General features: G+C 40.1%; 1 protein-coding gene across 1 annotated transcript; it reads right to left on the bottom strand.

Annotated features, from left to right (window-relative positions):
* Positions 1-2,326: 2,326 nt before the first annotated feature.
* Positions 2,327-9,096, bottom strand: gata6 (GATA binding protein 6). The gene is given in 8 exon segments (XM_030751837.1): positions 2,327-4,912; positions 5,319-5,413; positions 5,514-5,601; positions 5,709-5,834; positions 6,590-6,756; positions 7,409-7,498; positions 7,501-8,310; positions 8,978-9,096. Coding segments are annotated over 7 exon segments (1,476 nt in total). The 5' UTR covers positions 8,249-8,310; positions 8,978-9,096; the 3' UTR covers positions 2,327-4,750.
* Between the last annotated feature and the right edge of the window lie 18,046 nt (positions 9,097-27,142).

Here is a 27,142-nt window from a genome sequence, read left to right as displayed (position 1 = left end):
ATATTCTGAATACAATATATAATGTATATAGTATAGTATGATTGGAAAACATTTCAGGCAGCATGGTGGTAGAGTGGTTTGCACTGTCACTTCACAGCAAGAAAGTCCTGGGTTTGAATCCACCAGCTGGCTGGGGCCTCTCTGAGTGGACTTTGCATGTTGCATGTGTCCCTCCGGGTGCTTTGGCTTCCTCCCAAAGTCCAGGGACATGTACATGTTGTGTTACTTGGTTACTGTGAATGTGAGTTGAAATGGTTGTCTGTCTCTCCCTGTGATAGACTGACAACCTGTCCAGGGTGTACCCCATATCCAGTCCCATGTCAGCTGAGTTAATTCAATTTCAAATCCGTTTTAGTTATAATAATCAGATGACCCCCCTATGAGGAAGCACTTGGCAGTGGTGGGAAGTAAAACCTCTGTTTTAACAGGAAGAAACCTTGGGCAGAACCAGGCTCAGGGCGGGTCAGTCATCTGCCTCAAATGTTTTTAGGGGTGAGGGGGAAAGAGAAAAAGAAAGGAGAGTGTTGGCTCCAGAAAATGGATGGATGGATAAATGTCAAATTACAAATCTCATAAGATTGCAATTAGTTAGAAAGGCACATGTATGTTTTTCCCACAACGTAATGAAACAGCTGTGTTTCTTCATCTGGCTAACTGTTTCTCTTTACTGTACTGCTGACAAAAATCATATAAAATTAGATAAAAATTATTCCATAAAACTGTCCTTCCCACTGATTTGCAACATTTCCCATAATGAAATTCTTCATAAATAGGAGTTCAAAATTTCATAAAATATCAAAACAATATTATCTGAAGATAAATAAGGGCTAAAAAACAACATTTGATCTTGTTCCCAGGTGACACGTGTAGCTCCTGAATCACTATGAAGGCTTTCAGGTCGCTGATGACATTTTTCTTTATCACTGGAAAAATGCTCATTTCATGTTCAGCATTCTGTCACAACTCCTCCCGTTAAGTTCAATTCCTGACAGCTTCCTTGCATTCCTTACAGCGCGCACACACACACACACACACCACACACACACACACACACACACACACACACACACACACACACACACACACACACACACAATCATATACACTCAGAGTCAGGCTAAGTACATGTGTTCAGCCCTCTGATTTTTTCACTCTTCTCCACCGCAAATGTCATTAGTTTTTCAACACCCCTGCCTTCCCTGAATACACTCCCTGTTGTCTGGTAATAAATAACACTGACTATACATAGTTATATGATGTAATCGCTACACTGCTGTTTTATTTTTATAGATACTGTTTCTCATTGTTTCCTATTACTTTTGCTCTGACCCTTCCCTTTGTGTGCAACAAACTTCCTGAGAAGTTTACAACAGGGCAGGAGGCGGGGCCTTTATGATTGAATATGTTTGCTAACCTGGAAGGCCATGTGTAGGCTACACGGTTTTGAAAGCACTGTTTGGCTTTCTCTGAACCCTTTTAAATTACAGAATAACAATAACAATATGGAACAATAAAATGGTGATAGACACAAACAGTCTTTCCATTTGAGAGACTTTTTGATCCAAGTCCAAATCTAAAAGACTGCAACCGGTACGGCTTTAATGTTTTTAAGTGTTTACTCTACCAGAGTATTCCACAGTGTCTGTCGAGGAAACCCAAAAGGGCTGAGTCAGAGATCCCATCTCTTCCGGAGGCAGGGCGAGCGGTGGGCTCCTTTGAAAGGCAACATGGAAAGATCAACGGGCATCTCCTGAGGGAGCCTCTGCTCCATACTGTGCTGCTGTCCCATGGCCAAACAGCCCGGGGCCCTGCAGTCTGCTGCTGTTAGCCTGTGTTGTTTACTTAGGGAGGACTTTCAACCCTGGACAGCCATCATGATCTGTATTCTCTCTTTTTGTTTGTCTGTCTGACCCTTCCTTACAGCATTTGATCATTTATTTGCAACAAATTCCAGCTCTGTTTCAAACCTGCAACTTGATTACAAGCACCACAGCTTTCCAGCACTCTCAGATAGTAACTGTAGCATGAATATGACCCTCGGCTTTCCAGATGAGAGCGCAGGGAGGATTTCTGTGCTGCTGTGTTTATATTTCCTCCCTCATAGCACCATGGATACAGTGCCAAGCTAGGACCTCCTCATAAATTCAGATACCTATAAATATTTGCCCGTGTTTTGAGTTCAACACTAGTTTGCATTTACATATCTAAAGGTGCTTTTGTAATTTATCTCCTTGGAAGCTCAAGGACGTAATGCCCGGTGGTCTCGGTAGACAAATTGGTTTTTATATAACATTCAGCAGCAAATAATCACAAGCCATGCTTTTCCATTCACCACATTTTCAACAGGGTTGAACACAGGAAAATTTAAAAAGAAAAAGAAAAAAAAAAAAGCAAACATTATGATGAATATGAAGGAAATTGCAAAAAATGTATCATTCCAATCTAATGTCAAAAGTCAAATAAGAGAAATAGGTGCAATAACTGTTCACCTCCAAACTGGATTTGTCTGTTATGCAGTGCCGCACATTCCTCCACACTCAATAAACTTAGCTGAATCAATATGTCAAAGAGCAGACAGATAACGCTAAGCTCAGGCATAAATCCTAACCATCTCTAAAATCTTTTCATGTGGAATTACTCACAGGCCATATTCTCTTAAGTACAGTAAACATTGTGACAGGTACTTTGAGCTGCTGGTTCAAGAGGACACAGGAAAGTGGATTGTTCTTTAAGCCCACAGGGGCCACGAGAAAAGGAAAACTCTCGAGTGAAAACATCGCCAGAAAGAATAAAGGTTTGCTTTAATGAAACACAAGCTTGGAAGCAAACCACCCAGCAAAGCTGGAAACGTCATTTTCATCCCGAGGTGCAACTTTTAGGCGAAATTCTTGTCTCGCATTAGCTGGCCATGATGTCTTCTACTTTCCTCCCAGTCACGAAAACATCTGAGAAAATAAAGCTCTTTGGTATCCATTCAGCCAAGGAGAAATGGGGAGTTAAAGCATAGATGGAATGACTCATACAAAAATATGCTGCAGTACTATCATGCAGACGGTGGTTCTTTCTATAATTTCAAGACACTGATGTGTTTTCTTTAAAACAATGTTCTTCTTTTAAAACAAACTGCAGATTTATTTGCATCACCAGAACAATTTATTGGACTGAATTTAAATAAAATAATTTCTCATAATATTCAAAGAAAAAAGAGAGAGAAGAAAAGAAAAGAAAATAGTAAAACAACAAGAAAACATGTTATTTAAGAAAAATAAATAAGTCCGGTCGAGTAGATGACATGAGCTTTTTGGCTGAAGCAAGTTGTGAACAAAAGCAAAGAAAAAACTCTTTGTGCTAAAATTTACATGTAACTCATCAGACAGCCTTCAGGTTTCAGTCTCTTGGGAACTGTTTTTTTTTTGTTTTGTTTTTTCTTAGGCCTGAAATGGTCCCACACCACTTGCTGAGGCCATGCAACAATATGAAAATCAAACTACTTCTAAAAATTTATGATTTGGCTGTGAACTGCAGTTTTTTTTTTCATCACAATGAGGTTGCACTTTTTAAGAACATGTTGCGTTACAATTCTCCTTTTAATCATTACAGCGATTCATCACAATCATCAAAAAAAAAAAAAAGCATGGATTTGTTCAGAGGTGAGCTCACTCTTCACTTTGGTCTAACTTTGTTTAGAAATGATGCAACGGCACATGTTATTATTATGAAAGGTATACAGTTTATAGTGAGTCAGGTAGTGCGGCCAGGAGCCTTCATTTGCAGTTTATGGCTAAGGACATAAAGGTCAGCGGGGCCTACAGCTATTCTGGGCATTCTTGTTCAAACAAGCCATCCAGCTGTTTTACATGCACGAGATTTTGTAGCTCTGCTTCGAGAGTAGTACCTTAATGCCGCCCGCCAGCCAACAGTGTTCTCATGTAAAAAAATAAAAAATTGTCTCAAGAACTTGATTGTTTTGCATCTTTTTTTAAAACGATTTAAACACAACACAATGTGATATAGTCATTTATACCCTGTTTAAACCAAACTAGTTTCAGTCAAATACAGTAAGAGCTTTCAGTGGAAAACGTGCACATTCAACACTACTGTACTACCACTTATCAAGAGAGAAAATAGAAAAGAAGACATCAGAATGGTTTAACTTCTACTCTACATTGATATCTTTATTGACAATCATAGCCATGCTTTCAACTATGGAAGATTTATAAATATTTTTTTCTTTTGATTCATATAAGTTGTCTTGGCACTTATGGCATGATTCCAGTTTTGGGAGAAAAAAAAAATCAAAGTCTTTAAAGAGTACAGCGCTGTATGAAGCACTGATATCCAATCAACAGCTTCAAAGAGAAATCCATTATGTACAAGATGGCTTTCTTTGAGGAACCCAGATTTGGTTCTGTGTGCCACAGATGGGAGAGATACTGAGTGCAGGTCCAGCAACCATCCATAGCAGGCCACCTAATTGATCATCTGGCCTGGTGTTTCCCTTTGTTGTTGTATTTTAAGGCAAAAAAGATCCTCACATCAATCTGGAACCCAATCGCAGATACTCCATGCTTGATTCAAGCTTCTAGTCTGACTTAAGTTCATCTCAAACTTCTTTCCCCCTACCCATCCAACTCTTCTTGCATTAGCTGAGAGGGAAGGAAACCAACACTGCCTCCAAATACTTCCACAATACACAGAATCCAGACAGAAGGAGCCAGGGGATTTCTGTCCACCCAGAAGGTTAAGATGTTCAAGCTAAGGCCATGGGGCACCAGGGTTCGCCTCTCACTGAAGCCACATCTGATGATTGAGTCAAGCCAACGCTGTTGTACAGGCCGTCCTGTCCCGGGTACTTCACAGCTGAGCCCGAGCCTGCTCCCTCCCCTGAGCTAGACAGCACGGATGAACTCACCTGCAACACCAGAAAACACTTTTTTTTAGTCCATAAACATGCTTGAAAAATGTGAACTTATTGCGCAAAATAAACATTCTCGTTATGCAGTGTGACCTTGTGTTTTTTAAAGGACTGAGATGGCATTTGCATTGCAATATTGAGGAAAAAAGAGAGCACAAGAAATGTGATACTCATATTACTGTAATATCACAGTTAATAACCACAGTAAAAGCACAGTCATAACCACAGAGCATTAGTCAGCCTGCATGTGATTTTTTTAGCAACAGTTCTTTCAGTTTTTAGTTTAAAAAAATATTCAATTATAATAATTTATAATCATTTTAAAGGTAGTAATTCACATTATTACAAACTTACAGACATTTCATTGTTTTGTTTTTTTTATTCTATTAAAAATCAGTTTTACCCCTGACACTCCGGAGGGAGAGCTGGTTTTCGAGCAGTCTTCCGAATTGGATGAAGAGGTGGATGTAGGAGTCATGGAGACAGAGTTGTTACTTCCTATGAACATATAAAAGATTATAAATTATGTTGTTGTTACCTTATCTTAAAAATCTACATTCTAGCCTCAAGCATAAGCAATATGTTTTTAGTAACTCACCAGAAGATCCCTTTGTTTTATTCAAAGTTTTCGGTTTTCGTTTTCTTGTCTGGATTCCCTCTTTCTTCATGGCGAGAGGTCGGGGTACCTGTAAAATGTGATTTTTTTTAATCATTGTTATTATTTAAACAATAATGGTCGATTTTGTAAATTAAAAATGAATTCGAGGAAAACTTTAAATCGCAGTAAACTCACTCCGTGTAATTTGGTGTAGAGGCCGCACGCGTTGCACACCGGCTCTCCCTCCGCGTTTCTGCGCCACAGAGTGGTCGTGCTAGTTTGACAGTTGGCGCAGGAAAGGCCGATTCTTCTGGACGTGGACTGTTGACGGAAACACAACGAAACATCAGCGATTTTGATTAAATTTGGGGTATTTTAAAAACACAAAGCAGCCTACACAACACTAATTTAATTAAAAATAGGGCATCCACGCTCGACTTCCTAGTAATAATACAGACCCTATTATAATCTCCATTAAACTGGCATTTACGCGCGGCTTTTTACAGGGTGTTAATTCTCAGGGAATACCCACCCATGCCATCTCATTTCCTCGTAAAACTGTGCGTAATCGCACCAGGAAAAATTTGGCACTATTGACGCCTTTCTGGATTAATTTACCAACACCAGCTGCGAGTGGAAATGCAGATAAAGTGTCTCGATACATTAACACCCTCTACGTGTGGATTGATTTAATGTTAATTTAATGAACTGCGTTTAAAGACAAATGGCCTCTTTGCTATGAAGCAACTTAATGATTTTTCTCGACTGATGAATAAATAACAGTGGCTAAGCTTCCCAAATAATAGGGTCAGTTTTCCCAAAAAGCACCACTCTTCCACTCAAAAGTGAAATGCACGTTTTTGTTGTTTTTTTTTTTTTTTGTTTTCATTTTATTTAAATAACGTGACACAATGTAATTAAAAAGGCCTGATAAAATCAAGTCTGAACTGAAGGTTGCATCACCGAAAAGCTTCCTCCTCTAAGGCCTACGCGTGACATCGACGGTGACCTCCAGCAAATGTTTGAAACAATTAGGCAGGAAATTGAGTGCTTTAAGTGGTCCCCTGTCTCCTTACCGTGCGTTTGGGTGGTTTAATTAATGGCCGGCTCAGACCATTCATTTTGCTATAGAGGCCGCAGGCGTTGCAGAGAAAGTGGCCCGTGCCGTCGCGCCTCCACAGCGGCGTGGATATCGAGCCGCAGTTTACGCACTCCCTGCTCTCCCCCAGGTCGTCGAGAATATCTGAAACTGAAGAAAATGCTTTAATCAGAATAAGGCACAGTTTGTAAGAGTTAAATATTATGGCTGGTTATTATTTCATAAGTGACTGAGTTTCTGGAAGCTTATATCAAGTGAAGCAAACAGATTCATTGTAGGAAAGCGGTCTGTTTATTAGACACCTCGATTAATCCTGTCTATTAGATAACTTGATTAACGATGAGAGGTTTCAAAAAAAAAAAACAGACATAGTTTTAATATATAAATTTATACTGGTGTGACAATGTTGCTTGAAACCCTTACTGGATTTTATTTTATGTAAATGTTTTGTTTTGCATATTTTGGGCAGTAGTAAGCTACACATATAAGCGTACACATATGGGCCTAATGATTCTTGTAGCCCTTACACGCTCATATCCTTTCATGAATTGATTTTTTGGTAGTGCGAGAAACATATTTTGGCCCGACTCTTCTCAACATTTTTAACTCAGGCCTCCATAAGGGGAATCGGCTTCTGTTACAAAGACGCACAGGCGCTTGGTGCCTTCACTCCAGACACTTCAAGGTTGTGCGCATAATTAAAATGCCTCTTCTTTTCATCCCACACAGTGAGAAAGAAACTATTCCATCTCTGTGCCTCCCTCTACTTAGCTTTTTTTTTTTTTTTTTTTCTTACCTCCGTTTGGTCCTCGAATCAAGGGCGCACTCCTGCTTTGCAAGGTGTGGAGCATCGTGTTATCAAAAGGTGCCCCGGGCCAAGGCGAGGCAGCTGGGGTGCAACATAAGGGGAATATGGACTCGGGTAGGTCCCACTAAGGGGACGAGAAAGGCCGTACTGGTCTCTGCTGCTCACATTCAGTGTATTACTGTAGCTCGTGTCCCTGGGCGTCCCGTTATTGATGGGGGGACTTGGAGGGTAGTGGAAACGACTGGAGGCGTGCGGGCTCCGGTGCTGTATGAAGGGCTCTCTGGGGTGGGACTGTGACCAGACCGAGTGACTGGAGACGGCGTGACTGGGCTGAGTAGATCCACTAGCCTGCAGATAAGGCAGGCTGGGTATCATGGGGCCAACCCGCGAGCTAGGGACATACACAGGGGAGTTGGGGTTGGAGTGCATATAACCACCAGATGTCGAATCATATCCAGTCTGGCTCTGGGCCGCCGCAATGGCCAGTGTTTGGTACATGTCGGCCGGATCTACCAGCAAGCTTGTCTTGTGTGGTCCGGTGGAGAGGACGAGTTTGCTCCCCTGGTCTAAATCCGTAAAGAGCGGGATATCCTCGGTAGTGGTCAGGGTGTTGTTATGGTGTCCGAAGTGAAGGTAGGAGTGCAGTGATCTGCTGTCGGAGCGACGGTGCCCCAGTGCGTCAAGCTCGTTCGGAGGTGTCCTCAGCTCATCCGAGGTGGGACCTTCCCTCCTGCTGTCACCGGGCAGGTAGTTCTGCTCAGCCGGTGACCCTGGGCTGCTGGACACTTCTCGCTTGACCATAGACCAGCTGTTTTCGCCCAGGTCCATCCAGGAGCACTTTCCATACACCGTAGGGGTAAATAAAAATGGCCAGGGAGTGGGCTACCCTGTAACAAAAAGAGTTGGACGGTTATGAAATCAGAGGAAATTGTCCTTTTTGTGAGGTTAAGGATAAGTGAATTGAAAATATATCCCCAAAACATCTTGACAAGTTTCTGGAAAAACGCAAACGGACACCCGGTGTACAGCCAGGTTTCATCTTTTGAAGAACTATGTTTTCCAAAAAAAAGAAAGAAAGAGAAAGAAAGAAAAAAAAAAAAAGAAAAAGAAAAAACGCAATAAACTACGAATGCTGCTGTTAATTATTACTGAATCAGCTCATCTCTAGGTCCAATAAAGTCCAGTCCACAGTGACTGCCATGCTCCCATCAAGCGCTCTTAAGAGGCACTGGATCCATCCGTGTCAAATCCTTATCCTCCCCTCCACACGCACATACGCAAGTATACGCACAAATAAGAGATAGGAAACAAAACGCAATATGTCTTCACAGCAAAAGAGATAACCGTTTGATAAGAGTCAAAACAGATAAGGACCGAAAGGCAGGCTGGAGCGATTAAAAAACAATACCCCCTGAAATTATGAGTTAGGTCCTGCTGCGCTCGCCGCGACACGGCCAGATGTTTTAAAGCAGCTGTGTGCGTCTCCGGTGTGAGAAGACGAGTTTAAAAAAAAAGAAGAAGAAGAAGAGCATATGAGACGCTGTACAACACTTACTGCTACAAGTGTGCCATATAGGTCGCACGCAAACTTCCTAACAGTGAGCCGCTGCTTCTCTTGGAAGTAATGGGAAAGTTTACTGCTGTTAGGGGAGGTTTATGAGAGGAGGCGCCTCTGGTGGCTGCGGCTGCGGAAGGCGGACCAATCGTATGGAGCGTGAGCGGCTGGAAAACACGATGGGGGTGCAGCCTATGAACTCCTCCAATCAATCACGCCCGAAAAACAGAGAGAGAGAAAAGACACTTGATCAGGTCTGAAAGTTACAATAATTCGTTAATGCGATCACGTTTCACAGACAGTTACGCTTTCGGATAAAGATGAATAAGCCCCACCTCCTCTCAGCTGTTTTTTTTTAAATAACGTCCAGCGTGACCGGTGAATAATTATTATTATATATTTAAACGAGGCTTTTTCAATTTGAAATCTGTACATTTTTGACATGTTGCTGTTCTCCTTCCTCTGTTTGTTTCTCTTGGTTTAAAGTTTACTCCAACAAGTAGAAATGAGCAGCTTTGAGATACTTTTTATTTTTACTCGACTCACCTTTAATACCCGTCTGTTTTACCTCCTGGAAAATGGTCACATTTTTACCTCGGTTGTATGACAGCTGGTAGATTAATTTAGCAACAATGAGCTTGTTACTAAATCAAACTTCCAAAAAAAAAAAAATGTAATTAAAATTAGCTTCAGCTCAGCCTCAACAGGATAGTACAACTCCAACGTTTACGCAGTGTATGAACCACGCCTGCGTGAAGCAAACTTTTACTTTCGATACTTTAGATACTTTAAAATGATTATGTTATCTGGTTAGTCCAAATTTTAAAGGCTGGACCTTCACAGTGTACTCTTTGCTGATTAGTTTTTTTTTTTTGAGTGGTAGGCTTACAGTATTATTCTAAGAAAAGTTATGTCTCAACAACTTAAAACTGTATTTCACTACAGATTAATAATCAAATAATAATCATAGTCTTATACATAGTGCTGGTTGTGGCCATTTTTTTTTTATAACAGCCTGATAATTGATTGATAAAATATATTTTCTTTGGCGTTGTGTGAAAGCCTACTCTTAAATTTTGGGGGGTTTTTTTTATTGCTTTTGCTGACTTGATCTTAATTCAAAGTATCACGACCCCAGCCCCCACCGCCCCATTTGTTCATTTCCCCCTCCTCGTTGCAGTGATCAATAAATCCTCTCTTAATTAGTTTAAATCAGACGGCTCTCGTTGAGCGTTAAAGTGCTTGGTGTGTGCGTGTGTGGAAGCGCAAACTCTCTGAGGAGCTCCTCTTTGACACGCGATGATTCGTTCAGCCCGAATATACATCGCGAAGAGTGAAGTGATCAGAAGTAGGGAGGTGTCAATTGAATCATGGACTCATTCGCAGGTCTTCTGGGTCACACTCGCAGCCTTCAGCAGGTATTATTTTGTCTGGACAGCTGATCGGATTACCTCCAACGGCCTATTACTTCAAACTACTGCAGGCAGATTCGAGAGTGCTCTAATATTCTAATATTAATCCTGCATCTATTAGGCTGATAATAGGCACTATATTGCGTAATATTGCATCTATATCTACTGCTCGACAGCTGCACAGCAGATAGAAATGAGAGGGGAAATGAAGACACCACTATTTATGATTAATAGCCTATTACTATTGTATCAGTATCAGTTACGTTAAGTGTTTTTCGAATAAAATGCACAGCTGCACTTCTAATTTACTAATATTGTTTAAAAAAATGTTAATTATTGTTGTTAGTTATTCTCATCAGTGCTAGTTAGACTACTGCAACACGGACTTAACAGTTGTGGGCCTTCAGCTGAAATTCTGTCAACATGTGCCACTAACAGGCCTCCTATTGTTTCTCGTGGATCTGCTACTACAACAAACACTATCATTGTTACAGTCACGACTATTATTACTGCAAAGTTATTTTCAATGCTAATTCAGTACCCGAAGGCACAATTGTACAGCGGCGACTGCTCTCCGGCAGGTGTTCCTGCTGCTCTTATTTTAATATTATTAAAATATCAGTTCACGCTTAAGGCAAGGTTATTCTGGTTACGCGTCGCGTCTTTGCTCCGAGAGGTGATTTTATCAGAGGGAGTCAAACCAAAATGAGCTACTGTCTCCCATCCCATCACCTCAGCGAGCAGCTGCCAGGAAGGTGAGAGAGAATACAAAATCCTGTTTTGTTTTTTTTGTTTTTTGTTTTTTTTTTGTTTGTTTTTTTTTTTTACTGCCCCCCGCCCCGCCCTTTCCTCCCCCTTCTGCTTCTGGCTCGCTGGCTGCGGAGCCTCCAGTTGATAAATGAGGTGTTTTCGTAGTAATGTCAAAGTGGGCTGCACTGACACGCGGAGTCTGTGAGGAGAAGTGGCAGGACGCCGCCCTGTCTCCTCGTTTATCCAGCACAGCCAAACACTGCGGGCCAGCCACTGACTGTCAGCCACGGTTAAAAGACGCAGGCCTGTGGTCTGATCATCCCCACCACAGACAATTCACCAAGAAAGCCTGCAACTGATGGATAATAATAATAATAATAATAATAATAATATATCGAAACAATAATTAATTAACGAAATGATGAATGTATACATTGGGAAAATATAATAAATATATATTAAAAATATTTCATAGTTTTGTTAGAACATAATTCAAAGATTAAAAGACGCAATAATAATAATAATAATATGTATTATTATGATGATGGTTATTGTTGTTGTTATTGATCTTTTTTCTCCTTGGTCATAGTTGGGGCTTTAATGCCGGACCAGTGTTTATGTACCGACTTGATCTCCAGCTCTCGAGCGCTTCTTGCAGCTTTCTCCTGATTATCCAGCACTGCTGTAAGGTGATGTCGCCGAGATAACGAATTAGGCACGAAAAGGACAGTTAACGGCTTTATATATGCGACGCTCACAGCATTATTATTAATTGATTATTTTTTAAATCTATTTAAAAATGTCCTGGATGATCGTTAGCTTGATTGTGACTCAGCACAAAGGGCAGCTCTGATTTCTCTTACACAGCAGAGCAATAAACGGCAACGTGGACACCAACACGCCCCACGTCCGAAAACGCCTTTGAAGTCTTGATTATGATTAATGAGAAGCGACTGCAGTTACATGCAAAACATGCAGGAAGGAGACGCAATTCATCATTTTTAATCACTCCACGCCTGCTTTTTGTGTTTTATTTTTGTATTTCGCACACAAATTCTGTTTTTTCAGTTAAATCGTGTGTAATTGACTTTTAATAATGACGAAAGCGTAACATCTAATATTTAATCTGTGAGGTGCTTAGAAACATTGAAATATGTGTACTTTTATTTTGTTAAACTTTCAATAAAAGTTATGTTGCGCATCTTTGCACCACAGCTTTGGTGACAATACTGTATTTAATGACCTACCTGGACGTTTGATCACTATAAGGTTTGATGCATTGTTTTAAGTTTATGTAGCTTGTCCCCAAACAACACAAATATTTGTTTAATAAACTAATCCCTGCTCATCCTCATATGTAAAGTGATCAGCCTGGGCTGTATGCAAAACACAAAACATTTCTCATTTTAAAAAGAATACATGAGAAATTAAAATACAGTAATTAAATAGGTATGTTTCTTAGCATGGCTATAAAAGTACACTTTGTGGTGTAAGAAAGTTAATAATGCTGACAAATATTAAAGTTCATCTTTAGTTGTGATTTTTCAAAATGCATTACAGCTGTCATATATAAAAGATAATATTAACAATCTGATTGAAGTCCTGTTTAATTATATGTGTGTGAATACAATATGGGATGATGATTGTTAATAGTTATTTTAAGAATATTTTTATTATTAATATATGAGAGAAACTTAATATATTATCCAAAAGCAGCAACAGCATAAGAAGAAAACCAAAATTACCCCCCCCCCCCCCCCCCCCCCCCCCCCCCCCCCCCCCCCCCCCCCCCCCCCCCCCCCCGACAACACACACCACACACACATACAACAATAATACAATTAACATTGAAATACATGAGAAAAATGGTTCACTCTAAATGTTCTTAATGTGCAAATCCATCATTAAAATCTAGATCTGAAATGTTCCTGGTGTAATAAATGCAGTCAGATTGAATGCAAAATCTGTTTTCTATATTTACCTCCTGTTCCCAGAGCCTATAAACACTGACGTATTTACTCTTTATTTTATGGAAGACACAGTTAAATTTTATACCTGCACAGGTCTTTTCTCCCTGTCCTCTGGTGAATGGCAGCTTGTCCAGAGCTGCTGGAGCAAAGGCTTCTGGGAGGCCTTGAATGCCAGACTCTCCTGTTTGAAGTGGTAGATGATTAAACGGGTCATGACAGGTGTAAAAGCAACCTTTGTCATTTTGGACATGTACCGTCCTTGCTTCCTTGGCTCGCCCACAACGGAACGCCCTGCTCACCTGCCTGCTCATACAGAGTGTGTGCACCAATGTGTGTGTGTGTGCGCGCGCATGTGTGTGTGTGTGTATCTGGGTGTGTTTGTGTGGAGTGGATTTTCTGGAGGCGACTGATGGCTGCTAACAATCCCACACCATCACACTCCCTGTCAAAGTTATGTGATGAATGAGTGACAGATACACTCCTGATGGGCGAGATGTAAGCCTGTTGTCTGTGTATTTATGGTCTTGGCTCTGTGCCACTTGGTGTAAAGAACATGCATGAAATGCTCCAGTAGAAATGGATAAATTGTCTGTGATTTGAAAAGGGTGGAGGCATATTTATCTCTTATTATGTGAGTCTCCAAGAATTTCTATTTATCAAATCAGTGTCTTGATGTCGTATCAGCCTGACATATGCTTCAGGGTTTATTTGACCTATTCTCCTAACTTTGGCTCCAATCATATATCAACTGTACCATGTTATTATATTATGAACTGTTGTTATCATTTGTACTTCTCTTATCTTTTTCCTCCCCAAGTCATCATGATGCATATACAGCAGTGAAATGAAGATAAAGAGTTTGCTCCGGTATTGTAATAGCAGAGTTGAAATTTAAATAGGGCTTTGATAAATCAGGCAAATCATTCTGTCATATGCAGGATTAAGTGGAAGACATATCAGAATTTTGTTCTGAGTAATTATAATATTAACTTGCACATTTTCTAGGCTGTTGCATTGAACAGTGAACTAAATATGGAAGCAAGCTGTCTTTTTCAGACTTCAAAATAAAGTGAATGCTTCATACTTGTTTCTTTGTGTCATGCAGGAAACAGACTTAGCCGCAAGTGGAACAGAGCAGCACAACTCAAAGATAAAAAAAATAAATCTTCCATGAAATTTTAATTCTGACTCATAACTAACTCCAGTAAGTTTGACTCACAGGAGGAATCTTCCATGGAAGTTGCGAACAAAGCTGCAATAAATTTCACGTTCACATCAATCGGATAATCTCTATTACATGTAAAATGACATTAAAACAAATGAGGCAAAGTTGTGCAGTTCAACCACACTGCTGCTGACTCTGTTTAAGCATAAAATAAGCATTAGGCTAGAAGAGATTAAGAGATGTGTTTTTTAAAAAAATCATAATCTGACATTACAGGCTGATTTTAGTCAAGTTCAAGGAGTGTTCATGAAGATGATTTAAAAGTCACAGTTCAACAGCTGGTTTTCTTGCCAGAAGTTAGATGAAAAGTTACCATCATCTTGCGCTAAATGCAACCCTGTGTGATAAAAAGCTTTTGGGATTCCAGGTTTAAAATGCTTGCTTTGTAAATTTTGCTTGTGACTTAAACCCATCATTTATCTGAAATAGTTCAAAAACAACATTAAAATTTGAAAGTGAGACATTGTTTTACTAAAGCAAACCATGCTCATTATAAATTTGATGCCAGCAACACATTTTTTGTAAGGTGGGACTAATGCAGTTTAGAAAGGTAAATATTTTTTCATTCTTGCTTCATAGAAGAATTCAGATGCTGAACAGTCAGCCTGCTTTCTTATACATAATGTGCTAAATGTGGTTAACAGGGTTAATGGCTTCACCCACATACCGTCACCTATTGGGCCGTATGCTGACAACAATCCTTATAGTCATACTGTAAGAGAAACGTTAACTCATCAGACCAAGGGATGGTTTTTCCACTTCTCCTCAGCCCATCTTAACTTCATTTTTGCACTTAATTTGCATTTATTTGTGCAGTGATTTCCAGCTTTGCGCCTTCTCTTACAGAAAATATACAGTTTTTTAAAAGACATTTTAAGGATATTATGATTTATGTCCCGCATTCTTTGCATTTGTATGGTAAATGTTAAATTATGTGCCTGTCACTGCCAGCCTCTCTGGGTTGTTCTTTTTATACCCAATCATGCGACTGACCTGTTGTCAGTAACTGAGACTGATTGATTCTTTTCAGTATAACTAGTATCAGTAAAATTACTAGTAATATAATAATAATATCAATACTACTATTTAAAAATTGAAAACATTATTCAAAATTTGATATTTTGTTTATAATTTTTCTGTTTGATATGGGGCTTAACTCTAAATAAATCACTGAAGACTGTTTACATTGTATACTGTGCCCAATATAAATCTCCAGCTAGTTGCCAATTAGCTTAGCTAAGCACAAAGACTGGAGGGTTAGGATTAGAAAGAAACTCTGGCTCTGTGTGTATAGTTTAAATAAACAAGACGTAAAATGCTAGTTCTTGAACATTAGCATTAGGTTTTCTTCACTCTGGGTCAGGCAAACAGCATCCCTGCGTTAAGATGTTGTTCATGTTGCATGCAAAATTAACAAATGTTCATTGACACTATTATTTGGCCTAATGAGCATTTGGAAACTGGCAAATCTTTGTAAAGTTTGCAGTCAAAGAGGGATCGAGGTGGGCGCGGCTTCACTCACAGACGCCTAACGTCTCTGCACTTCTGTCTCTGGAAAATAGAGCCTCATCTCTTGCGCAGATTCTGAGGCTATGTTATTGTTTCCATGCTAGCGTCTCCATCCTGTAGAGCCAGTCCCTCTCCGTGTGTGTGTGTTTTGTCTCAGGAGAGAAGGTCAGGTCTCCAGTACATTTTCTGACTTTCCCTGAATCAGCTGTTTGAAGCTCCAGCCTGAGAGAAAACAGCCTTGGCCAAGGCAACGTCACTGATAGCAAAGCAGAGGCAGTTTAGAAGCGAGTAGGTGGGGATAGAAAGATGGCTGAGGGAGTTTGGAGGGCTGGATGGATACTCGGGCCTGGCACTGCAGGGGAGCAGCTGGTAGATCTTGCTATCCCACTCAGGCTTTCAAGGTCTACGAACTCTCAGCTGCTTGTTAGAAAGATAACAGAGGACTGTGTGGTGGAACTAAAACAATCACCAATTGTTGAACTCAAAACTGGGAGACAGATGAGATATCGAAGGAAGCCGGGAACAGACTTTTTCACAGGTTTCGTTAAGGAAAATAATGACTGAATTCCTTTATCCCTCAGCTTCTGGGTCTTGGTGTAGAGCATGTTGGTTCTTTCTGGCATGGCTTACAGGGATCCTTGAGTAGAACATATGCTGTTAATGCTTCTCCCCCATTTACAGGGTAATTTCACAGTTATTGAAAAGACATATTTTCTTACTTATCTCTGGTGTTGTCCTACTTATAGATTCTTAAAGTCTTAAAGTCACTGCTTGAGCAGAAGACCATATGCTGCCCCAGACCATTTCCTTTATGTCTTGCCCCACTTTCCTGTCAACTCTCTCCACTATTCTATCGAATAAAGGCTAAATACCAAAGCAAAACCTGAAGAAATTATTGTCCCTTAAGTACAGATGGGCTATATAAAACAAACAAACAAAAAAACAGCTGAGCTTCTGGTAAGAAGTTCACTTGGTGGTGGCAAAGAACCCATATCTCACTTCAAGCACTGCAGCAGAATGAAACTTATGCTGCCTAATTGTGAAGTCTTTGTCTTGATCACTTGTGCTTTAAACACAACCCCTCCGAGGTTTGTAATGATAACTGGCTTCCCAAAAAGTGTAGAAAAAGGAGGAAACCTTGAAGCTGTAGTGCCAATGAAAGAACATAAAAACTGAAATGGTCTTTTTTTTTTACATCACAAACTGAACGAATGAATCGCTGTGTGTATTTACACCTGTAACTGTAACATTTTGAGGCATCATCCATTATTTGTCTTTTAATTTCACTGAAATCAGTCTCTACAGTTTTCACTGGTTGAGAGCAAATCCTATAAGAAGTATTCACTCAAAAATCTACAATCTCAAAATATCTCAAACCTTGGGCAGAGGAAATTACAGCTATCAAGCTCCATCCATATTAGATGGGGATATCTTTCCAGCTTAGTGAGAAAATATGCTTTGTTATTGTAATATGAATAAGCCCACATTTTTAAATGCACACAGATATAACAAAAATGTTTCAGAGTAACTGTCCCGGTAGGACCATTTTGCAAATGCACTTCTTTCGAGGAGAGAATGTGTGGAAAAAAGTGTCTGCAGCTTTTCAGTGAGTAGAACAAATAAGCTCTTTTATGATCTGATAAGCTTCACTCAAAAGGGTCTGGAGCTCCACCAGACATAGCTAACTTTGCACAGCGCTTGTCCTTCTATGACCGTACGGCCTCACTTCGTCTCGGCCTCTCACACTTAAACACACATGCAGATAAACGCACGTACACGCCGCTCCCCTTCCGCACACATTAAACACACTCTCAGACTGACTTGAAGGTTTCTGTCGCCTTCTCCTTCACTTTAGTCAGTTGCCAGACAATGAAAACATTGAGAAGCAGTTTCTATGGCGTGACGGGGCTTTTGTTTGACTGAAAAACATATGCATTCTACATGCTCCAATTATGGTTTTATCAGATCGCTGTCAAACACACCAATCATGCACCTTCCTTTGTGCCCTCTCTAACGGTGTGTACTGTACCACGCGGAGCAGTGACTTGCTGTGTTTGCATATTTGCCCATGGTGGGAGGACAATATCTCAGACTAGTTTGTGTCCCTGTTGGTGGAAAACTCACAGCTTGGTTGAAAAGCAAAGTGTGCCAATCCCTTCTGCATTACAACAACAGATTGGTTTCAAATGCACAACTGAACTAACGTGGGGCCCTTTTTCTATCAAGCACATTCAGTTTCAGCCCTGACCATCACTGGGCCGCCTATTGGACAAAAAGGCCATATCAGGGCGATCTGCAGCACGTACAGTTAAGTCGCTTATTGTGACTTGAACTGTGTGCTCCAACAAAAGAGACCAAGAAAGACACGGCTGATCTGAACTACCATTGGCTCAGTTTTCGATTGGCCTGACTTCCCTTCAGTGTCAAAGTCACGTCCACATCGCCGGTTATTTCACAAGAATGTTATCATAACTAAAGTTGTATAACCATAATATAAATATATGTATAAAAAAAACCCTGAATGGAACACCTGAGGCCAGAAAATTGTTGCTATATTACTTTGCACTGCCTTAAAAATAGAATTTGATTCTGTCTCCAAACCAGATTCTGAACTTCAAAAAGGGTCTGCCCTCTAGTTTGACCCCTGCCATTATTCTTACTGGCATTAAGACAAACCCTGGACAGCGTGTGCGCTTTGTTTTGATAGACGACGGTCAGCAGCTTAGGCTCGTAGGCTCCACTAAGCCAAGTGTTTACAGATCTGCTAGGACGCAGCCTTGTAGATTCAAGATGCTGCATCCAGGCAGACGTTGCTGCAGTCTGAGGTCTGGACTGATATTAGCCTCGAAACATGATTAACCCAACATGATAACACCAGCGAATCAAGGCGACGATGGAGCTCTTGTCAGATACCAACAGTATCTTCAGTGTGACCACATGACGCAATGTGAGAAAATGTGTGGAACAACTGCAAAGATGACCTGAACACGGTGCCCAGGTTTTGTCTTTTACTTATTATTATCAGAGGTGGAAAGTAACAAATAACAAATCCTTAATACTTTACTGTACTTAAGTAGAATTTCAGGTACCTATACTTAACTTGAGAATTTATTTATCTGGCTACTTTTTATTTTTACTCTCTACATTTTACCAAAATATGTCTTCTTTCTGCTTTTTACATTTTCAAAACAGGCTCATTACTTTAGGTTTAACATATTTGAGGAGCGTTACAGCAAACATCAGACCGACTTGAACCTAAATTGAGGGAACAATAACACAGAAAAGACAACACTATTGGTGTATCCATCTCTGGTGCAAACAGGAGGCAAAACATATGATTTATGCATAATTTAGGGAGTTAAAGTGCCAAAAATGTGATTGCTAATTTGTATATGTTTTTTAGTGTAATACCCTTGTCTGTATTGGTAATTGGGCTGTAGTCAACAGGATATACAAAGGGGTTATATGTAAAATAAAAAATGACCTGTTTTGCAAGTATCCATGTGACACATTCTCTGTGTGCCTTCTCTGTGTTCTACAATCATCAATACAATAACCAATCCAGTCCTTTTTGCTAGTTAAAATATTTTTATATAACTGTCATGTTATATTTATTATTTCTAAGAGATTTTTAATCTCAGTGAGACTTTTTTTTAACTGGATAAATAAAGGATATATAAAAGTCACTTTGCCAAAAACTGATTTCAGCTTTTACCTATGACAGAAACGTTCTTTCGGTTCCAAAATTACTTCATTCATGGCATATATGTTTCACAAATTAGAGGTCAACAAGTAATTTTTTGGCAATCACTTTTTGGCAGATCATCACTTTTTGCTACTTTTTGACATCGGATCATCTGGAACAGTGTTTTTTCGTGCAGGTGTTCAGATGGTACTTCAGCATCTAGTTAGCACAACAGAATGGTGCAAGTATAAAGTGACATTTTTTTTAAGTCGCAGCTAATTTCAAATGCAATGTTTCTGAAAGCTCAACAAAAGACACAAACTGTTTCAGTGCAGCTGTCTGGTAGTTAAAGGTGCAGCTACTGTATTTCCCAGAGAGAGAAAAGAATGAGCAATGACTTCACTCAGAGATGGAGAAAGATGCAAGAAAGACAGGAGAGGAGAGGAGAGGAGAGGAGAGGAGAGGAAGAAGAGAGGTTATACTTAAAGGTAAGGACTGCTCAGTGACATTTGATAAACTGGAAATTTAAAGCTTACATATAATATTCATTTTCAAGTTTTTTGAACAGATATTGGATTGATGTGATGTTGTGTTTTTTTAATGCAATTAAACATCCTGCAAAACTAAAATACATTCACTCTGTGTTATTCTAAGGTTGCATAGAAATACTAGGTGCTATGCTGGACTGGTGCAGAGCAGAGAAAAAAACATACTTCTCACATGCTCTAAGTTACATGAATAAAGACTAATGAGATCTCTGTGTATGAGATGATTAGCTCTACCTTTACTTAAAAATCTGATTTTGTTTGATTTAAATCTGCTTTGATTTACAGGGTCGCTTTGTGTCTTAGTGTGGCACTAATGATGATGGTTTAACATGAGGTTTGCAAACAAAAGCATAATGCCTGACAAATATATATATATATATTTGTTTATACAGCTGTAGTTTTATATATATATAAAACTACAGCTGTTAGCTGGTTAGCTATCACTGGCATCCCTATTTTGCTAGCTTTCACAAACTGAAAAAGGCAATTTTCATTTTTTCTCAATACAAGGATTGAAACAATATAATTCCAATTTTGATTTTTTGCAAGGTTATGATTGTATTAAAATGCTTGCCTGTCAGCATCAAGGTTGTAACACAGCCTTCACTGTTTCAAACAAGCAGAAGCAGAGATTTTCTCAAAGTAGGTCTGTTTGAGAAGCAGCTGGTGGTTCAAAGCAAATTTTCTCACAGGGCTGTGATTTTAATTATGCTCTGTTGAACATTTATAATTACTCAGTTGTCAGCCCCTATTTCTAAAAGAAAACCTCTTCAACAAACTGCTAAGCATCCATTAGCAGAATGCTAATGTACTACTGGAAAAGTCTGCTATCCTGCAAGAAGAAAGCAGATAGTAGCAATAGTTTCATTTCTGATTCTGATGTAGAATTTGGGCTTTTTTAAATTTTTTTTAATCTTCTTATTTCTTTAGCAGTTTAGTTCCATTCACTTATCTTCACTGAAAACTATATCACCATAGCCCTCCAAGCAAAATGTAGATAATTTTAGTACAGTGGGATTAAAAGCAAGTGAAGCTCTCTGTAGATCTGCTCTGGGGACCACTGCATTGAGAAGTGTAAAAAGTGTTTCACATTCAACTTTTAAATGTTATGCAGGGTTTCTGCCAGAAAAGGTGTAGGATTCGTGGCTGTGAGGAGAGGTGGGGTTGGATAAATCTGCTAACTGCAAACTGTGTATAAACTCACTGGCTACTTAGTTAGCTACATCTACTCAGCTGCTCAATTCAACATCAGCCCATCACATGGCAGGAAGTCAATGCATTTAGACATGGTAGACATGGTCACGACCTGCAGAAGTTCAAACCGAACATCAGAATAAGGAAGAAAGACTTTGAACTGACTTTGAATGTGGCATGGTTGCTGGTGCCAGGTGGGCTGGTCTGAGTAAATCAGAACCTGCTGATCTCCTGGATTTTCCCACATAACCATCTCTAGCCTTTACAGAGAATGATCTGAAAAAGAGAAGCAAGCTCTGGAGAGCAGCAGTTCTCTGGGGGAAAATACTTTGTTGATGTCAAAGGAGGATGGCCAGCCTGCTTCAAGCTGATAGGTCCACCTAGTCCAATAGAACATCACAGATTTGCAGCCAACAAATATGCAGCAATTATGTGATGCTATCATTTCAATTTGGACCAAATTCTCTGAGTAATGTTTCCAGCACCCTGTTGAATCTATGCCAGGAAGAATTAAGGCAGTTTTGATGGGGAACAGGAATACCAAGGACACTTTTGTACTTTTTTGTCCCTGCTGCTTAGGCCCAGTGGGGAGTGGGAGTATGGGTGTGTGTGGTTGTGGGTGTGTGCTGGTGTTGACAGTAACTGCTGAATAAGCTATGATTCAATTAAAAAAATTTGAAAAAGTAATGTGGAAGCGTCCCTGTAGCAAAGTCTGACCATTTTGCAGCACAACAGTTTAACATTTCTCCATCACTCAGCAGCATGCCTTACTATACATGTGCTGTGAGTCATTCTTTGTTTTTCCCTACACCTTAAACTGTTGTCCCAGATTAAAGCAGCTGCAGAGCTTCATGCCAAACATGGTTCTTTTTTTCCTTATATCAGAAATCTTTACATATTGGTGTTTTATAGCAGAGAGGATAAAGGTCACCATGAAGGTCAGTGAAAAAATTCAGAGAGGGAGGTGACTCAACTGCATGAGCAACTGTATGTGGGAGAGAAGGAAGCTAAGAAGGACTGGCAAGAAGAAGAAAAATAAATTATGACAAGGAGGGAGGCCACTTTCTAACACTACACATGGTGGTTCCAGTAAGTGATCCACACCATGGGCGCGTGTACGCACACAAATCCACACCTATGCAGGATTCCTACCTATGACTCAGGTCAGTGGGAGTCTCAGAAGCGAGAGGTGGTAATCAGTAACAGTATTATATGGCTGTGTTAATAGTTAACATGGCCCCTAGACACTGTGCTCCAAGGCCCAAGCACCTGCAGCCCCTTTTACAGGCGTAATCCATGGAAAGAACAAATAGTGAGAATGCTTGTTGGACACATGAGCATTATATGAACCGCCTCATCTGGCATGCCAACAGATATTTGGCAAAAAAGGTGCCAGAAAAGCCAAGATTTTTGGTTAACTTTTGGTTAGCTTCATAACTCTGTTCTGCGGGACTTCATTGCCAAGTTTTTGCTTTTCGCTTCTCTTCTCTCTCTTTTCTTGATATCCTTGCAGGGTCAAAAGCGCAGCAGTGTATGCTTTCCGCCTACAGACTCCCCCAGATGGCCTTCTGGCTTCACACACACATACACACACACACACACACACACACACACACACACACACACACACACACACACACACACACACACACACACACACACACACACCATCTTTGACAAACACCTTTGTCAAAATCTTGTAGCTGCTTCAAAAAGTAACTCCTGCCTTACAACATCTCTTTCTCTCTGCACAGAGGCACAAGCATGCACTGGCAGGAACACAAGCACACAAATACATGCCTCCCCGGGTTCTTGATAAATATACGGCTCAAATCGAGCTCAGGTCAGGATAACCTCACAATGACCTCTCTTACCATATACTAAAGTCTGGTGTGGGGGTCCATTACTACTGCATGGTCAGCCAAAACCTCTGCATAAATTTAAATGCAAACCAGTGCATCCAGGTCTCTTCTGTTATGATCTGCGGTTCCCCATCCAGGCAGAACTAACTAAGACTCAAAGTCCGAGAGCTTGATGCAAACGTAATGGCAGTGACATCAAGAGAGCACTAAGGCAATGGTAATGCCTCTCTATCCGGGCAGATGGAGGTTTGTGTGCACAGTGCAAACAGACCCTTGTACCAAGGAGGCTAAGCTGGAGCACTCTGCAATGTAAAAAAATCTGGGCTAATGTCTATTTCTCTCTCTAAATTGTTTTTTGATAAGGGAATATCTGGAGATAAGTGTTGTCACTATCCTATCTGAAAACCGGAAGCCAGTTCGATAAATCTCCTCTGTAATCTAATAGAAGTCATGGGCAGTAGCTGCGATCAAGGGAAAACTCTCTCTCCTGAGTTGGGACTGAGGTGAAGACTCTGATTAAAGAACATGGGAGAAGTTAGCCAACACTGCATGCTTGTAAAAATTGATAACATCTTTACATTAAACAAATGACTATCGCTACTCATTCAGGATTACTCTGGATTTGTTGACATTGAAGTAATACTGATAGCCTTTGTCAGTTGCCCAGTCACAGTACATCTCTGTGAAAGTGCAAAATGCTTGTGGGAAAATGGGGCATATGCATTAGTCTACCTTATGTGTACCTAAAGCAGGTGCAAAGATGGTGACACTGAGAAGAATCTGAAGTGTCTGTAACGAGTGGGATTTTACAGTATGATTGGCTTGTTTGTATATTTTCCAAAGCACTGGAAAATGCTTCAGTTAGGAGTTCTTCCCTGAGTCAATAGTTCCTTCAGAATCAGGATTTAGTAACAACTGAAATGTAAGCGCTTCCTCATAAGAGTGTTTTACTGTGGGGAAAGTCCGACATCTGAATTCAAACGTCAGCTGCAAAAAACATTACAGTTATGTGGTGTGATGTCAGGAAATCCAGCATTGATAGCAAACAGTATGTTGACTCGGACAATATGAGCATTTTATTGCAAGCTTGTAGTTATTGGATTACTTGATCCAACCATTTTATCCAACTTCAGACCAATTTCTAAATTGCCTTTTCTTTCTAAAGTCTTGGAGAAAGTTGTCCTTCTTCAACTCCAGACCTTTTTAGATCATAATGGCATTACTGAAGTATTTCAGTCTGGGTTTAAAGCACATCACAGTACTGAAACTGCTCTTTTAAAAGTTTTAAATGACCTTTAAACTATTACTGATTCTGGGGATTTGGCCATTTTAGAATTATTAGAGCTCAGTGCTGCCTTTGATACCGTAGATCATGGTAAACTAATCTCTCGGTTGTAGCACTTTGTCAGAATCATAGGGACTGTACTTGAATGGTTTAAATCTTATTTAACAAACAGAAGTTTTACAGTTTGGCTGGGAGATTCTTCTTCCTCAAAAAGCCTGCTCTCATGTGGGGTCCCCCAGGAGTCCATTCTTGGCCCAGTTCTTTTTTTGATTTATATGCTCCACTTGGGCTCAATTTCTAAAAAACATAGCATCTTGTTTCACTGCTATGCAGATGACTCGCAGATTTACCTGCCACTGAAATCAAAATCGATGAGTCCTCTGAAGGCTTTACTAGATTGTTTGGAAGACGTTACAACGTGGATGGTTTTAAATTTTCTTAACCTAAACAAACAGAAAACAGAGGTTATTGTGTTTGGTGCTCCTGACCTCTACGATCTTGGCCCTTTTTATAATAAGATTTATAATAAAGCCTTTGCAAAGAACTTGGGCGTGATCATTGATAGTAATCTGACAGTCAGTTTCCAAATTGACTTCAAGATTTTATTACTAGTTTTTAAGGCATTGCATGGGTTAGTGCCTTCTTACCTCACTGATCTTTTAAGTTTCTACATTCCCACTAGATCACTGAGGCCTGCTGAGCAAATGCTCCTAAGTGTCCTGAGGTCTAGATTAGAGCACAGAGGAGGTTGGGCCTTTGCGGTTGTTGCTCCAAAACTGTGGAGCAAACTGTTTTTCACACCTGGACTGCTCCAACAGTTGACATCTTCAAAACTCGTTTGAAAACCCATTTTTATTCTCTGGCTTTTAAATCAGACTGAGCTCTGAGTACATTATTTGTGTTGTTTTAACTCGGGTTTTTATTATTTTATGTTTCCTGTCCCAACATTTTATCTTATATTTTATGTTATTTGATCATTTTTAGATCTACAGCACTTTGGTCAATTGCTGTTGTTGAAAATGTGCTATAGAAATAAACTTAACTTGACTTGATTACTTGCTTAACTGACAGCTAATTCAACTCACAGACACATAATATCATGCAGAATATTATTTAAAATCAGGCAAGAGTAGATGTAGACTTTGCAAAATTTTAAGATATTCAAGTGTCATTAATGTCAGCAAAGCTTCATTATTTCAACAAAACAATATAAAGGTGAATAAAAGTCAGGGAAAATATACCAATAAAGCAGTAAAACAGTGAAATTTAGAGAGATGTCACATGGATCTATGGAGGAGTTGGTTATTGAAATTATAATAAAGTGTAATTATACCTTTAACCAAAGCAGATTAGATGATAATTTTGAATATAAGTCTGTGGTTCCATAGGGATTAGATAACTACTTATACACTGTGTCAGCAGACACTTCTCTCTTAGATCTACAGAGACCTTTCCACTGTCCTCCAGATCTTTTCCTGTGACAAAAATTTAACTTTGAGCTGGAGGCGAACGGGGTCTCCCTCCCCTCTGTGACCCATGCTCCCAGGGGTTGGTGTTAAGTAAACTTTGTCAGCCATGCAACGATCCCCAGCAATGAGCTGTCTCCCTGCTCATCAGGAGACCTTCTCCCTGACCCCCACCGCTCCCTGCTTTTGGCATTCCTCCACCACACCACCTCCATGACCCACCTTTTCCTCATGCCCCCCACCCCCCAATCGAGTCCACTATCCATACGTCCGTCGTCTTGAGTCCTGCTCTCTGTCCCGTCGGCCAGCGCGGCCGGCTAGTGTCTCCTCTTTTGGAGACAGCCTATCTGGGGCCTCACGTCATCTGTCTCCAGGACTTGACTGACAGGTCAACCTCAGAGATTACGGCTACTATCAGTGAAGGGGGGGGGTCGGGGAGTGAAGTCTGCCCTCCCTAAGTGGATGCTCTTTTCTCTCACCATAACACTGGTTGGGAACTGCATCCTGCTTTAGCCCTCTTAAACTCTGATGTGGCATTTTATCTGTCTGGGAGCCACTCTGTTGATTCACCACAAGGTCTGCAGGAACGAAGGACCAGACGGTGACAGATATCAACTATCTTGGCCAGCGTAAACTGAGAGAGACGAGAACATTTCAAGCTTGTTGGTCTTTGCTGTAAAAAGAACTGTGTTGCTTTCAGCTTTCAGTCCCAGTAACAGTACAGAAAAGTGGCGCTTTGCTATCGAGGCCCAGATGCTGCATTCCCAGGCTGCACACTGAGACCTTTGGCATAAATAGTAACAGAGACCGGAGGCAGGAAGCCACATTTACACCTCAACTTATTCACATTTTTCCAGTGCAGCTTGAAAGATCAAGGCTCCTTTTGAATCATATATTGTTTATATCGTTAAAGTTCATGTTCTTAATGTGGCTTTGATGGTTTAACGTCTGCCTCAAAAACTGTCAAATCTGATTACTTATCATATTTCTTTAAAAAAAAATTCTTGCAATGGATTATACGAGAAGACCAACACAATACTCACGTAATGAGGCTAGAGCCAGCTTTTTACTAGCATCTCTTAAGCCTATAAAAATGATGCGGAATTTTTTTTTTTTTTTTTTTATCTAATCCAGTTAAACTTATGTGCAAAATCAACCATCTGTATCTTAACTGATCTGAATGTGATCTTTCAGATCACAGTGACGAGTTTGATGGGAAAAAACTCGCCTTCTTTGTTAAAAGAATATGTCAGTATCTAAT

The sequence above is a fragment of the Archocentrus centrarchus genome, chromosome 17 (assembly GCF_007364275.1).
Source record: "Archocentrus centrarchus isolate MPI-CPG fArcCen1 chromosome 17, fArcCen1, whole genome shotgun sequence".
In the NCBI taxonomy this organism is placed as follows: Eukaryota; Metazoa; Chordata; class Actinopteri; order Cichliformes; family Cichlidae; genus Archocentrus; species Archocentrus centrarchus.
Note: the sequence above shows the minus strand (reverse complement) of the source record. Positions and strands in the feature narration are given on the sequence as shown.